The sequence below is a fragment of the Leptosomus discolor genome, chromosome 5 (assembly GCF_034619465.1).
Source record: "Leptosomus discolor isolate bLepDis1 chromosome 5, bLepDis1.hap2, whole genome shotgun sequence".
NCBI classification, from domain to species: Eukaryota; Metazoa; Chordata; class Aves; order Leptosomiformes; family Leptosomidae; genus Leptosomus; species Leptosomus discolor.
This window is the reverse complement of record NC_141395.1, coordinates 73,958,211-73,974,263: the sequence shown is the minus strand read 5'-3', so window position 1 is coordinate 73,974,263 and position 16,053 is coordinate 73,958,211. Positions and strand designations below refer to the sequence as shown.

At 41.7% G+C, this 16,053-nt stretch overlaps 1 protein-coding gene across 27 annotated transcripts in view; it reads right to left on the bottom strand.

The window, feature by feature from the left end:
- PTK2 (protein tyrosine kinase 2) overlaps positions 1-16,053 on the bottom strand; it is a 164,160-nt gene that overhangs the window by 13,712 nt on the left and 134,395 nt on the right. For 17 of the 27 annotated variants that reach the window (XM_086466084.1, XM_086466085.1, XM_086466110.1 and 14 more), the window contains 4 exons: positions 15,846-15,932; positions 14,502-14,639; positions 12,739-12,870; positions 3,101-3,163 (listed from right to left, as the gene is read on the bottom strand). In XM_086466084.1, coding sequence (XP_086322210.1) covers positions 3,101-3,163; positions 12,739-12,870; positions 14,502-14,639; positions 15,846-15,932 — 420 coding nt within the window. The remainder of the gene's footprint in view (positions 1-3,100; positions 3,164-12,738; positions 12,871-14,501; positions 14,640-15,845; positions 15,933-16,053) is intronic. The other 10 variants (XM_086466107.1, XM_086466092.1, XM_086466089.1 and 7 more) reach the window with 1 other exon arrangement.

The window sequence follows — 16,053 nt, the reverse complement described above, 5'->3', positions numbered from 1 at the left end:
CTGAAACATCTCAAAAAGGCATTTATTTATAAAATAAAGACCATTTTCTGCAAAACCAGAATACTTCTTTGCATTAGACTTAAGGAGCTGCTTTTTCAATAGTCTGAAGATGACACCCAGACCGCTTAGGATTCACTTTTCATGGAACAAAACCACAGTATTTGCTTCACCTTCAGCTCTGGATAAGGCTACCATAAATCACCACCTAAGAACATTAATTCATTAACTTTCTTTTCTGACCTTTAAGCACCTGTTTTTGAACCCCTTGCATTCCCTATTTTCAGAAACACCCTCAGGTAAAAGGGACAATAGTACACTTACTATGCCTTAGCTTGTAACTCCACAGCCACCTCATTTCAGTGTTAGACAACTGTGATGATACTGAGCAACTTGCGCAACAGCAGGAGAGCTCTGCTCATTCTGCAGGAGAGCCTCCGAACTGAACCGAGAAGCTCATGCCTTCACAACTCACTCATCCTTCCACTAACAAACTGAAAGGATACTCACCGTTGTAGCTCAGCATTTTATCCAAAGTTTTAGCCTGGCATTTTTAGGAATTCGTTTTATGGTTCTAAAACTACAGACAGATCTGACAATGGGTCCTATGGCTACAGCTGCCCAGCACTTCAGGAGGCCTGCTTTCAGCTGCTCAGACCTGCCAAATTTTAACTGCATGAGCTGAAAATTCCCAAGCTAACTCTCCCCTTCAAGCTAATTTCTATCAGTTTACTATAGAAAACTGTGGCAAGAAGCTCAACTTTCAGAAAGTAAGGGCGCATAAAAATTTACTGCATAGAGAGAAATCTGAAGTTCTCAGAAGATTCATAAGCGACATCCTGTCAACTTAGTGCTTTGGAGCAGAAACATGATGGCTAGAAATAAACATTCATGCTTACCCTGCCTACTTGAAGTCTGTAGCTACAGACTTCAAAAAAAAAAAAAAAAAAAAGAATCACACTTCACTTTCAGGAACCAAGAGTAGAAATCAAAGACCCAAAACCCTGAAACTCTTCCACTGTCACTGTGGACCTCTGAAACCCACTGGCTGATCACCTCACACCTATGGCTGCTCTTTATAGCTAGAAAAACCATCTGCTTTCTGCCACCACCATCAGTCATTAACTTTGATTTGCTTGTTAAACCTAAATATTTCAAATCTGATAACCCTGGTGGGGGGGGAGAGAGGAAGGAAAGTAAAATTCCACTAAAACAATTCTTGCATTTTTACTTCCAGAAAATTACATATTAAAAATACATGACAAAAGAATACGCACAAAGTTATACAGCCACGTGCTCGTCAGTTAGGAACTACTAAATGCTTGTGGTGACTGTTCATTTGTACCACCCTATCCGAGAACAGGATCATACGTTATTTCTCCTCCCTCCCACCATCCCTGAACTGCACAGATCCTGCTGCTCTGAGCAGGAATCAGAGCTGCTGTGCTTTCTGTGCTACACCCTTCCAAGTGCCACAACGACTCATCACATAAAAAGGTACTTTGTGGGGAAGATGTAAATGACCTCAGTGAAATGGATTCTGTTGTCGCCACCGTCACAAAAATCTCTGTGTAACGCTGGGCAATCCTTTCATCCTAGTTCTCCTAAAAATGACCACTGCCTGGTTCTCATCCTCTTGATGAGAAATTAAGATTGACTCACAGAAGCATTAGACGTTTCCCACTGCAAATGAAGTCAAGAGTTATGTTCTGATGGCATTAAGAACTATGAAAATGCAAAATCAAATTCTGCAACTAGAACTGTAGTGATCATGAATTAGAGTCTCTTCTAGAACTCATTTTGTCAATGACCACCAAGTGTTTTCTTCACACTCTTTCACATAGGGTGTGAAATTGTACTACCTTGTCTGGGCAGACAGGGTTTCCCCTACAAGCAGTTTGGGATCTGGGTGTTCTCATTTTTGTCCTAACCCCAGGGAATCACGCTGAAATCAAGCAGCAGTCAAGAGAAACCAGCCAGCTACAAGAAGCTGCACTTTAAACCTGAGCCACCTGCATCAAACCACTGACGTGACTTCAAAATCTCCAGGTTATCTCAAAGCACCTTCATGAGTGGCACAAAACGCAGCGGTACTTTTACTTGCTCTTATATAAAGATGCAACACTAGCAATGACATAACAATAACTAACAGCCTTCTCTGATTTCACAGAAAAATTCTTAGCAGTTTCCAGACATGAATGTCTCTAGAGCCCACACTGCAGTGTGTCATGAATATACTCATTCATGATTGTACTTTGGCTGCAAATGCAGGAAGAGTCCCTAAATTCTCAGGTAGTGAAGAAACACTGAAGCCAAACTAGGAGTTTACAGTCACATCCCAATGAACTAGGGAAGTGAATTTAAAATATTAACTTTAAACACTTCAAAGATGATCCCTGGGGACAAGCATTAAATGAAGCATCAGGTTTCTGTCATTAACAGTCCCTAGCCTAATGCCCGCTTTTGATCAGTATGATTCAGAGATTCTGACAGCAATTCAACAATTGGAAAGATGGTTTTAGTTAAACAGGAGTTAAGCCAGCAAGAAAGAACACCACAGCTGCAGCTGTTGGCTGGCAATAAATGAATGGCTATGGGGTTTATTCCATTTGCTTCATAGCCGATCATTTACCCCAAACAGATTCCTGGGTATTACAACAGTAACATTTACATTCCTTGTAAGAAAACCCTTCAGATATTTAAACAATGGCAAAAGTTAGTTTAATCCCGCTTCCTGTTGACAGAACTTTTCACAAAACTATCCACATTTTTAAATAAAAGGCCCAATTACACAGTACATGAACACTTAAAAATTATTGCAACATATTCAGGGAAACATTTTAGTATTTGTTTCAACAGCAGCTTCAAGGGGGAAAAAAACCAATAAACTCCAAATCCCCCAAACTGCTGCACGAACAAGTTTGCTACGGCTGCTGTTCCCACAGAAGCTGAGACTGTTGGAAAGCTGTAGAACCACGCAGTAATAGTGGAAACTTTTAGGAAAAACTTTAAATCATCTACCATAATCAAGCCAGCGTACAACATGTTCTACCAGGAAACTGGAGAAAGAGTTGGGAGAGGAAAAGATCCCACACATACTTACTGGGCCCTGGAGACCTCCATCCTCTCGGTCGATGCTGCTTCTGGAGAGCCGCACGTCGGGTTTCTAAAACAAAAATTGATAATTTCATTCTGTACTCTGCTTAACCGATCCACGCGACCTAGGCTTAAAATCATTTTACAGACAGGAAAATACTGTTCAAAATTTACACTGACAAAGACAGATGTCATTTCGTTCCAGTCTATACACCCCCGCTGCTGCCGACTACGCGCTGCTGCGACTGCAGCTACTGAAACTGCTGGCAGCCTTCTCGCCTGCTTCTCAACCACCCATTCTCAGCGTATATGTAAAAACCCTTGTTATAAATATTGAAAGTACCCTTTCCCTAACACAACATTGGAAAACCTGCATTTTAACTTTCTCAAAGGCAGCAAAAATTGTTTGTTTTGTTTTGTTTTTTAAAAAAACCCCGTTTGCTTCCCAACAGCAAAATTTCAACCACGGGATGAGAAATGCTGCGCATTAATTCCCGCTTCCGGCCTGTGGACGGCTTATATGTCCTTGGCTCCTGCTCCGAGCCTGCAAACGGGGCCAATTACTGGAGCTCTTTAAGCACTGCACATGGATACAGGACACTAATAAAGACACCCACATGCACTATTCTCCTGATACAAGCAACAAAATAATTTCTATTTTGTGTGTTTTAAGGCAGATACAGGAACCCGGGGCTTAGTTGTTTTAAAAAGTAAAAATGAGTCCACACCATTTTCTTTTCCCCACAGAAACCAGTCATTTTTCTCATTTCCCCATCAAATCCAGGTATGTTATGTTTATTCTTCAAGGACAACATTAATGACATGGAAAGACAAAGGAAGAGCACGTGCAAGACAGGTTAACACTTATCTGAAGACACGAGCCCAGCAAAAGCAGAGTGCTTTTGTAGTGCACTAATTCTGGCACACAAAACCAAAGAGGATTTATGTCACTCTTCAATTCACTCTCCTGTGAGACTGGATCAGGAGTTAATGAAAATGGGTAAAATGCGCATCTGCATCAGTGTAAATACAACCTCCTTCACATGGGCTGTACATATCTATACATAAAAAGGAGACACACGGCATGAGAATGAACATGTTTTTATTTACAGAAATGTAGGTGTGTGAATTCTGACTATAACTAAGCTGACCCCATGTTCTTTCAGGGTCAGTTTCGAGGGCCAAATGTACCCGTTTCTTGTTTAAAGCTACTCCAGATCCCTTTCCTTCTTCCTTTCTAAAAGCACTAAAGAATAATTCCAACTTGCATAGCCTGCTAAATGACCCTAAAAAGCCAGCAGGGTAGACGGAACTTGCAAAGATACATTAATATTGATTTTTTATCATTAAAAATACGCCAATTATGCTGGCAGTCTACCAGAAGGGCTTATACTTCGGATTTTCATTCAGTCTTCTGCAGACTGAGTGAGGAAGAGCCAGAGACAGTCGCTGCCTGAAAGAACTTGCAGATTAAAAATAGACAAATCACACTAGACAGGAAAATATTTAACTCCATTTTCAACATGAAGAACTGAAGCAGACACAAGCAGGCGATTTCCCAATTTTTCTCCGGCAACTTGTGACAAATGTTACGATGGAACTCCAGTTTATCTCCTTTACTATGATGAAGAAATTTTTTCTGATTCAAGTCTCATTTGATATGGGTATGTTAGATTCCCATCATATTTTTAAGCTAAAGCAAATAGCTACCCTTGTTTATCTAAGTATATGACTAACTACACCTCTATTACACTGATGTTCACAATTTGCCATTGTTTCCTGTCCATTTCTAGACAGGGAAGTGCCTAAAGTCTGTGGAAATAGTCAAAGACTATTTCATCACAGGGGTCTTTAATGCTCTTTGCACTTTTAACAATTTATTACTCCAGAAATGCACCCTAAACCAGACACCAAAGATAATGAAATGTCAAGCATTTTAAAAGATCCAGAAGCACAAAATACACACTAGTCCAAATAATAGATTTTTTTTTCTAGTATTATAAGAAAAAAGTTAAATTAACAGACATAACATCCACCTCCTCCCCTCCCTGTCTCGCTAACAAGGTCCTCGTTTTCAGCATCTAAAGTCTCTAAACACCCAATTCTACAACCTCACATCACAGCAATGGTTCAATTGCCCAAGTCACCACCAGCAGCAAACGTGCACCACACGAGTGGGCTTCAGGGCATCATGTACACGAACAATATACAACCACTTAGCTACACCCCAAGGATCCTTTCACAGAAAGTTGTAAACACACACAGAAAATAGTACCAAAATGAGCATTATTAACTGGATGAACACTTGCTTCACATATTGCCACCAAAAATACTGAGTCCTATTGACAACCCCCATGCAAGCAAAACTATGGAAGGCAGTGGTGTTGCCCAGGGATCTACAAGAACCTGATCTGAAAATGAAGATTCCAAGTGCCAAGGGGTAACGGCAAACCAGAGGGTCCACGAGCAGCCTGCACAGCTACACACCGCACCTGCATGTCGTCGATCTGCACATTTACATCTTCGAAACAAGGACTGAAAATCTTTAGTGCTACACAAACTTTCAACTTCTTCAATGTTTTCCTCCTTCTGCCCCATCAAAAGTCGGATAGTTAGGAACACAAGAAACAACGGAGAAATATTCAACACACTTCTGTGTCCAATAACTAAGAGGCCCAACTCTATTTCTAGTGGCTTGACTGTGTTCTAATAGCATCTAACAACTCCCGTTTTAGTAAATGATATTCTGATTTATTAATTTGTGTAGCTACGGAGATTTCTAAAGACAAACTGTTTTACAGTAAAGGTGATATCTAAATCAAACTCCCCTTGTATTTTAAAATATTATATAGCAGCAATTCTTATGCTTCTACAGTGTTTTAATTTTAGCTTCTCATGCTGGCATTAGATAGCAACGCATTGCTGAATTTTTAATACCGAGATCCTTCAGACGTGTTTAATGCAACATTCTCAAGGTCAAAACGAAGCCTCACACCAGAACTGCCCTGTTCGGTACTTTACAGACCATTGTACAGCCCCAAAGCACACCCTTCCATCTTTCCAGGCCCTGCTATGGCCCTATACCTCCACGGCAGTCCCTCCAAAAACCTTAGACTCCTCCCAATGACCCTCCCATCCTGGTACTGGGCATACCATCAGATACACAGAGCTTCTTGGCCAGACAGGAACCGATCCTTTCGGAGAGGCAGCTAAAGGGGCTGGAAACTGGGTGGTGGGTGCTGAGATGCTCAGCGTGCGCGTGTTCATGGAGAACATTTCTGGGACTTGTTGGAGCACAACTGTCCTGAGGGTCTATATACAACAGGAATATGACTTGGAGGGGGGAAAACCCTCAAGACATCCACTTGGTTATGAAGCCCCCAAGCTGAATGTAGCTAGTAAGAGTGCTGAGCTACAAAGGCCCTGCTTAACTCTGGTGTAGGACTGTTCCAGAAAATGAAGCTTTGGAAAATTGGAGATTTAGGATTTCAGCTTTACCTGAAAAAGCGGTCACTTGTGAGTGTATTTTTCAAGGCTTGAAGCTAAACAGTGACTGACTGTGACAACAAATCATCTTCAAATGTGTTTCAAACTCATCGTATGGGACTTCCTAAGCACACAAACTGCAGTGCTCTGAATTTTTTTTTTCTTTGTGAAAGCACCAAGTCTACTAAACTAAAATGCAAGTTTCAGCAAAGTCTTTCCCATTTACCATTATATTCATTAGAGATACATATTTCAGGGAGGAACTATATTTTATCAAATGTTTATCTTGCAGAAAATCAAGACCCTTGCAAAGTACATGTTTTTTTCTTCCTAATAAATAGTGTACGATCTGAAATCTTTGGAAACGTCATGAGGACTTTTCAGACAGGATGCATATGTTGACAAACTGGAACATAACCTACTTTATTTCCAGTATTTCTGGTTGCTCACTAATAAAAGAACATGTAAGTCTTGGCATTCTCAGGACATGCCAAATTGTAACGTCTTGGTGGGATTTTCTCAGGCTAAAAATTAAAATCTTATTTTAGCAACAGTTCACATCAATTATATTTGAATTGCAGTTCTCAGTATCAAAATAGGACAAAACCACAACTATGTGGGAATTTAAAAAAAAAACAAACCCAAACATGATAAGGAAACTATGCGAGTTATTTCTTCTTAATCTATCACAGCAAAGGACTATAAAACTTCTTAGCACAACACTGCTCTGTCTGCTGAGGAGTCACTAAAAGGCAGGCACATATATATCTTGATTTTGTATGATTAAAAAAAATGTCACATACCATCAATACAGCCTCAAAAGAAAGCTTCAAACTGGAAACTAAATACGAATGAGGAAGCAGGTAACTGAACAGCCCCCAAAGAAGGAACACATCCTGCAAAATGTTCAGGGATAGTTAGCGACGGTGCCAAAAGTTACAGCATAAAAATCACTAACTTCATGACACTGCTGAACTTAAAGGGTCACCTTGAAAAGACACAGAATGACACACTTGCCTTCCTACAGACTCTGTGAAGCAAATAACGAGCTACCACTTCAGCAGGCTCTCTCACGGCATCGTCACTACCCGTTTCCTATCTGTGGTTACAGGGGATTCTCCTTTTGGGTCAAACTCTGTACTAAAATACAGAAGATATACTCTTTCCTAGAGGCAATTAAAAAAATATCCAATATCACAACAATTTTTGTCAGTTCCAAACTTCTGCCTAAACCCACAAGTAAATATCCATATGATCAAAAAACAACTCAGGAGAAAGTGCAGAATGAGGATTTCATTAATTTCTTGTGATTCTGCTTGTCTGCTGAGGTCTAAACATCCCAGGACATAAATGATGAGTGAAAAACTGAGTCCTCAGGAGCACAGCACCTAAAAAACCCCTATTCCATACAAGGCCAAACAGACACCCGCTTGTTTGATGTAACGTGTTTGTACTGCAGCCATCTCACCCTTCCACCTGCCTCTGCCCTGGACAGAGACTGCCTTCTACAGTCACCTGTATCAAGCTTAAAGTGCAGTAATGCTTTGTCTTTGCTTCAGCTTCCTCAGAAACAATGCAGAGATTTCTGTCCTCCTTCCTGGAGATGCTGAGATCCAAAGCACTTTTATGAAGAAAGCACGAAAGCCCCCAGGTTTAATCAGCGCCCATTCAAGCTATCAGACTGGCGTGCAACATCCCCCCTCCATCACGGGGTGGGTAGAAGCATCAGTCCTCGGAAAAAAGTCCCCCCAAATCACCGCCCCCTCAATTGTCTTCTCACCTCCCAATGCATATATTTGGTACAATTTAAAATTAAACACTTCTTTACTCTTCAGTTTTTACACAACAGATTTGTTTTCATTCAGAAGCTTCCCATGAAGAGAGATGTTTGTTTTCTCTTTTTACAGCTGAATGTCAGAATTCTGATTCTGTTAAGGCTGCAGCTTGCAAACAAAATCTCTATCTCCTTTCAAGTACTGACTAGTCACATGTTCTCAAAGGACCAGTTTCAAGCAAACTGCTTACACAGATAACAACCCCTCTGAAGACTGGCGAATTTCCATTTCAATGCCATTGCAATTTAATTCTTCATCTGGGGTGTCTCTTCTAGCACACACAGCATCAGCGCTGTTTATACTTGTACTAACATGCTTTGAGTTGTATTTTTATCCTGGAGAAGCAGCAATCAATTTCAAGTTGTGAGCAAGTTGGTGTTACTCTGGGGAAACAAAAATTGTACTAATACACTCCCCACTGAGGATTTTCCTCCTCGCTGCAGTGTTTTACATTAAATGATTTGCAGTTGCTCCCCTGTGAGTCCCATTCTCAATGGCAGAAGTGAGATATACTGTAGGAGTCTGAGGACTGTGTGAACAGAGCTGCTTTTGAAAGCAGCCGGTTTAAACCGAGAACACAACACTGTAGGGTTACATAAGTTAAAAATTAAAATCTGGCTCTAGTCTCTCTATTGTTCTCTGTGCTCAAAAGAAAAAATATTCTTCTGAAACCTGCCTATAGCAGGCAATGGAGAGCGAGACTTCAGCAAACTATTTTATCAAAATCTAAACATTAGCGCAGAAAAGCGTCTCAAAAGCAAGCGAAAGATATGACATCAATTTTGAGGAAGTAAGTTGCTTCTCCTCCCGAAATCACCTGGAGTGAAATTAGGGAAGGTCCTTTTCCCAAGAGAAGAAATGTCACCAGTCATTCGCTAGAGGACATGGGCCAAGAAGCGTGTGTGTGTAATATGTGGATTATTTCGACACTGCACCTGTGTTCGGACTCTTATGTAAGAACTGTGGATATCCTTCAGGAGATCTGCAAGGCCTCCAAGACTGACTCCCCGCAATGACTTTTCTACCATCTTAATTTCTTCAGGGCTGAACCTAGAAAACCACATTCCTTTGCCAAGAAACATTCATCTGTAAACGGAAGATTACTCTGACATACATCCCACTACGGGTTTAAATACACCCTGTGGCTACCGTTACCTTGTTCAGCTTTTGACACAGTGTATAAATCTGAACCGGCATTCAAGTATAAACCCCAGAGTCTGTATAGTCAAAATGTTAGGGTGGAAAGAAACAGAAGTAAAGTCTCCTATGGATTCCAGTTCCTCATTTTGGCCATTTCAGTTCATATTTACTTCCACTCAAACTTTCTCTGTTTTTTTTCCTTTTTAACCCTCTAAGGGTTTACATCAACCGAATCCAGCTCTGGCAAAGCTGCAGAGCTGTATAGTTGCTCATGAGTTCATCAGCACTAGCTCTCCTTTGAGTAAGTAGTGGCAATAGAGATGGTGTCTCCTTGCAATAAAAACTAACACATATTGAAGACACGGTGATTTTTTTCCAAATGTATACTAAGACCGTATCACAGATCAAAATCAGCAAAACCCTCCTCAAGCAGCAATTTTGGGGACGGTAACCATCCTAATGGTCCAGAGGCTGAATCAAAACAAACACTCCAAATAATTATTTGCGTAATAACTAAATAATCTGTAAAATAATTATCTGGCAGAAAAAGCCAGAAAGGTCAGAAAGTTTTCTGCAGAAAGTTCCCACACAACATACTGCCACCTGAAATCATGATGCCTCATTCTCAACAAGCATATTAATTCCTCAAAAAGTTCTTGACTGTCTTGAAAGTTTTAACCGACAACGGGATCAGTTTGACCTCCTGGGCTTCTGGAAGTCACAAGCAACTGGTGCCACTCGAGACTGGAAAAGCTAATGCCCAAATTAGGGAAGAAATTTTCCCTTCCCCTCAGCTTGTAATAAATTCAACAAAGCAATCTGGGTACAGTGGTTTCTTTATGGTCATCCAATGGCAAACCACAAATTCCCAAGTGCGCTTACAAGGAAAAAAGCCAAAAGCAGGCTTCAACATCCTTTAATCAAAAGTAACATCTTAACTCTGGCACAATCTGGATCTTGGCTAGAACATGTACTGGACGTGGGGTCATCTATCAGTAGAGTTTTATCCTACCTTGGTTGTCTCCACAGCCATCAGCTGTTCTAAAGTTCTGAATACCATACATAACTAAACCCCTGAGAGACTAAAACAATTCAATTGGCAAGGAAAAAGGTCCTGGTAACATCGTCTATGTACAAGACCCGCTCTCCATTCCCGCCCACTGGCTTCCTGTAGAATAAAGCATAAATTCTTATTTTCAAGGAATTTAACGTCCTGCCTTCAAGATCCCTAAAAGACTGTTTCAAGTTCTTCAACACAACCATGACCAGCAACTCTGGGGTCTAAAATAAAAATAATTCATCTGTACAACTAAGATTCTCTTGGAGACCAGTTCTAGACAGTGCAGAGAACTCTTGCAATTCCTGAAATATACTTAAGACCAAACATGCAACTGATGTCTGTCACAACCCATACCACACCACTGCAAATATCCACCTGTCAAGTGAGGCTCACACACCCATAGGCTCCCCAGCATGAGCCAAGATCGAGTAATGTGCTTCTACCATCTTCTGCTGCGTCTGTAGCCATCAGTCTCAAGTAAGAGAACAGAACTTGAAATTTGACAACCAGTAAGCCAGAGTTGAACTGAAAAACACACCAGTGGCACGAACAACAAGAAAACGTGCAACTGCAGAGTGTCGTGGTTTGAGGCCACCCAGCTGGTAACAAAGCCCCATGCAGCCGCTCGCTCACCCCTATCCTGTCCCCTGAGGGATGGGGAGGAGAAAATACAACCAAAAGGGCTTGAGGATTGAGACACAGGACAGGGAGGGCTCACTCACTAATTATGGTCACGGGCAAAAGACAGACTGAACTTGGGCATAACAACATACATTTAATACAAACAACCACCATCAAGGATAATGAGAAACACAACCAGGTCTTAAATACAACACACCTTCCCCCCCACTTCTCTGGTCTTCCCAGGTTCAGCTCTGCTCCCTCTTCTCCCCCAGCAGCGCAGGGGCAGGGAATGGGGGTCACAGTCCGTCCGGCACAAGGTGTCTCCGCTGCTCCTTCCCCCTCAGGAGAGGGGCCCTCGCAGCCCTCCCCTGCCCCACCGCGGGGTCCCTCTCACGGCAGACATTCCTCCACCAACTGCCCCAACGCGAGTCCTTCCCGCGGGGCCGCAGCTCCCCAGAACCCCCCAGCGCGGGTCCCTCCCGGGGCTGCCGCCCTCCCACCGACGGACGGCTCCAGCGCGGGCTGCCTCGGAGCCACGGCTGCTTCGGGCCCGGGCCCTGCTCCTCCGGCCTGGGGCCCTCCGCGGGCTGCAGGGCGACCTCTGGGCCACCGCTGGGCTCCAGGGGCTGCAGGGGCTCAGCCGCCACCCCACCATGGGCCGCAGGGGAACCTCTGCTCCGGCACAGCTCCCCCTCTCCTGCCTCACTGACTGGGGTGTCCACAGGGCTGTGTCTCTCCCATCCCCCTCCTCTCTTCTGCTCACCAACAAAGAACCACGAACAAAGATCAGAACAGGTTCTTTGACTCTTAAATAGAGTTATTTGCAGAGGTGCCATTGGTCTGGCCTTTGCCAGAGGCGGGTCTGAAATTGGAGCCAGGGGAACTTCTTGAAGCTTCTTCACAGGAGCCGTCTCTGTAGCCCCCTTCCCCGCTACCAAAACCCCTTCGGACACCAAACCACTGCTCAGTGAAACAGCAACAGAAGAGCCCACCACCAATGCATTTCCTCTTCCTCCTCCTGTTGATGTTCAGAGCTTTTTCCCCACCTCACAGAGCTCTCTCTCCAATTATTTGTTCCCACTAACATGTCTCATTATTCCTCCAGTGCAAGACTGCTTGCAACCCTCACTATAGTCAGGGTTCTTAGATGGCTGACGGTTATCCCTTTTTTTAGGGGTAGAGTATGCACAGATCAATCTCCTTAAGAACAAACAGGCAATCTCCAGATTGGCACAGAATTATACCCACAACTTCCCACACCGAAATACTCAACTGTATAAAATGAGATTCACTGAAAACAGCAGCTGTTCAAGGTATTTGGAATACAGGCCTCACTAGCTGAACACTTCATTTAAAAACTGTTTCCATACTGACATTTTGGTAGCGAACCCTGTGTTCGGTAAATATTCTCATTTCACAGAAGTGACCAGTTTTAGCAAGCTGCAACAAAAAAAAGAAAATTCAGAACAAATTAGGAAGCACTATAAAACCAAGTATTACCAGGAATCGTTCCTCTTTTTCAAGCCAACGCTGGTCTTCTTCCATCTCTTGTTGTTGTCGTATCAATCTCTCCTCCATGAGATGCGTGGGTAGAACTTGCCCCATTCCTCTTATGTCCAATGTGCCTGAATCCTACAAAACACAGTAAGTTTATTCAGTCTCCTAACAACTTAAAATTTGTATAAACAGCTACAAGAACTTACAGATTATAGAAGAAGAGATTTTTAAAAGCCCAAATGCACAACAGCAGTCAAGCAGAGTTCCTTCAACTCCTCACAAGCTGAAGTGGACCATCAGAAGAAACTCTACGACTACAAACATTTTATCTGCCTTGCTCTTAATCATTGGAACCAAAAGGATTTGAAAAATCCTGTGTTGTTTTTCAGCAACATTGTAACTTCATATATCACACTTCATTTAAGTTGGATAACAAAACCAGCTTTATCAGTTTTGTTTTCCTGCTCTTGAGCAATAATCTAACTAGCCAGTTGTTAAAAGCTGCAAGGTACATTTTTACTCAAAACAAATACGCTTTTCAGTTTGAGCTGACACTTGCAAAGCCTGTCACAAAAACATTTTTAATGGATTTTTGAACAAGTTTTTATGCATGTCTTAAGTTTACAATACTCCATATACCATATCCCAACGCTGTCTGGAAATCATTAGCAAGTAGTGTGTAAATCGGTATTTTAAAAAAATCAAAAGGGAGTTTGGTAACAAACTTCACTGAGATTGTTTTTAGGTAACCAGATTCCCAAGCTTTTGTGAAAACTTTGGCTGTAACTTAGTATTACAAACATGTGCAAAGCATTCATATGCTTCCACCAACACTTTATTTAAGCATAACATAGACTAAATTGTTTCTAGAGCCAATATTCCACAGGGATGTTTAACTACTTGGGACTACAACCCTCAACTACATACAGCTGAACAGCAGCAGCATGGCAGCAAGCTGCAATAGCAGAATATATGGCCAACTCAACCAAGAGTAAGCAGAGAAAATTAAGACTTTGACACCTGTCTGCTTGTCTGTATTTAAGGGGTAAGCCTCACTAATCACTTAAATGTTTATCCGAGGCACAGGGAATAGAGCACTGGTTAGAGAGGAAGCAGATTTAAGACAGAAGCTGCACAAAGTGAGTCTTTGTGGGAGAATAAAATGGAATGAGAAAAGTATAAAATACTGGAGAAGAACAGAAAAGAAATGATTGAAGGTTAAAGAAGGAATTCATTTGATGTTCCTTCCAGCAGCTCTGTGCAATCATGACAGGCTGAAAAGCACCTAACAGGAATACAACTCAGGAACGGTTTTGCAGACCGTTTAATTTTCTGTTCTGGGTAAGTTACAGAGAAGCCTCAGATACTTTAGCTATGCTGGGTATCTCCCGTGAGAGATATTTTTAAACAGCAACGATATTACACATTTTTACACGCACGTTCCCATCTCTAGTTACAGCAGTAAGTTTCAGTAAAGTCTTCTTTTAACAAACCCCAAATATTTGCTCTCACTCACTCAGTTACGATAATAAGTAGTAATAACTTCATCAAGAATTTGTGTAAAGAGTACACTTTATGCTCAGCATCACACAGGAAGATTTGTTTCAAAGAGAATTCAGTCGTGACTCCCATCCCATTACAGTAAGGCCATTTAAAAAATATGACGGAAACACTTAAGTTTTCCTACAATGATCTCCAGGTGTACCTAACTGATAAAAAAGTTCATTTATTGTACAGAGCACGATAGATGTGTCAGTTCACGATACCTCCATGTTTGGTTGCCACACTGATACTTCCTGAGGCCGATGGTTCCAGGAATCTGCTTGATCCAAGAGAGAAGCCTGCCCAGGATAAATGCTGCCTGCCATGGCCGGTATTCCATGAGAACCAGGGTAGCCAGACACCTTGGGGGGCAGGGGGACAAGAAAGAAAAAAAAGTTACATTAATAGAAGACCTATTCTTCCCTGTAATTAACAGCTTCCCCCCGCCCAAGGGAGCAAATACTGAGAGTGCAGAAATAAGTCAAGCAGTCACTGAGAGGGAGGAGGGGAGGCAACATCAGAAGGAGGTCGAGCCAAAATATGACACAAAATGGTTTTTTGAAGTCTTTGAGGATGCCTCTCATAACATAACTATTTGAGGATAACTATAATTGTATATAAATATATATAAATATAACTTTCGAGGATAACTATAACAATGAGGATGCTTATCAAAACAGCAGCATTAGAAAGCATGTTTTAACCTGTGCAGCCAAGAAGATCGAAGTCCTCTGATGAACAAAAATAAAGCTATTGATACACTTGTAAGAGCTACAGCGCAGAGCTCATATTCAAGTTACTAGGAGCCTGCAAACTACAGAGCCATACAAAAACGGACCCCCTAGTGTATGTTACAAGCTTAAGTCTTGAGTGACAGCGTGTAATTAGTGTGCTTAGCTGTGTGGCCTGAGAACTTCACCACAGGAAAATCAAAGGAGTTTTAATGAGTCTGAAATACTCATTAAAACAATGAAAACACCCCTCTCTCCATAGAAAAAACCCAAAAATCTCAACCAGAGACTTGCCGTATACGGCTGTAGCTTTGAACAAACCCAAGAATGCGTAAAGTACATTCAAAACAAACTTTTGTCTTAAATTTCTTCAGCAGCATTAGGAAGAAAACCAAAACCTCTGAGGATACGATGAGGTAGATCTAAGGCAGCTATCAGTCAACAGAAAATGTTTCTGAGAAACATTAGGCCGCAGAGTATCAATAAGCCCAAGGAAAGCCCATCAGTTAATGCCATTTTATAAGGTGAGTAATTTCATAGCTTAGCACAAACGTTAACATGACCACCACATTCCTTCAATAAATATGAAAATGTCTGATGTGTTTTACTGTGATTTTAGGAATCTGAGCACCATATCAGACACAAAAAACATTTGCCATCTGGAGTAAACCTGCCAGGCTCAGTTCAGGGTTTGTTCTGATGTGAAACAAAAATAATTTAACAGAACTGAACTAAAAGAAAAAAAAAAGTGTAAAAAGTGAATCAATCCCACCAGCTGCAACTGAGTTAATAAATCCCACATTTGAAGAAACACATGCACAGTGTTAAATGTAATACCTGGTAATGATTTGGCTGTACCATATGCTGTGGACTTGGATAGAACCCTTCACTGGATCTCGGACTGGGGTAACCAGGCCTACTGGGCTGGAAATGTAAAGGAATTTTTAGACTCTTTTATAAACAGAAAACTTAAACCAGAAAATTACTCTTTGGTGAGACAAACATTTACATAGGTGGTACATTGCAAAAGCAAACTCAAACCCCC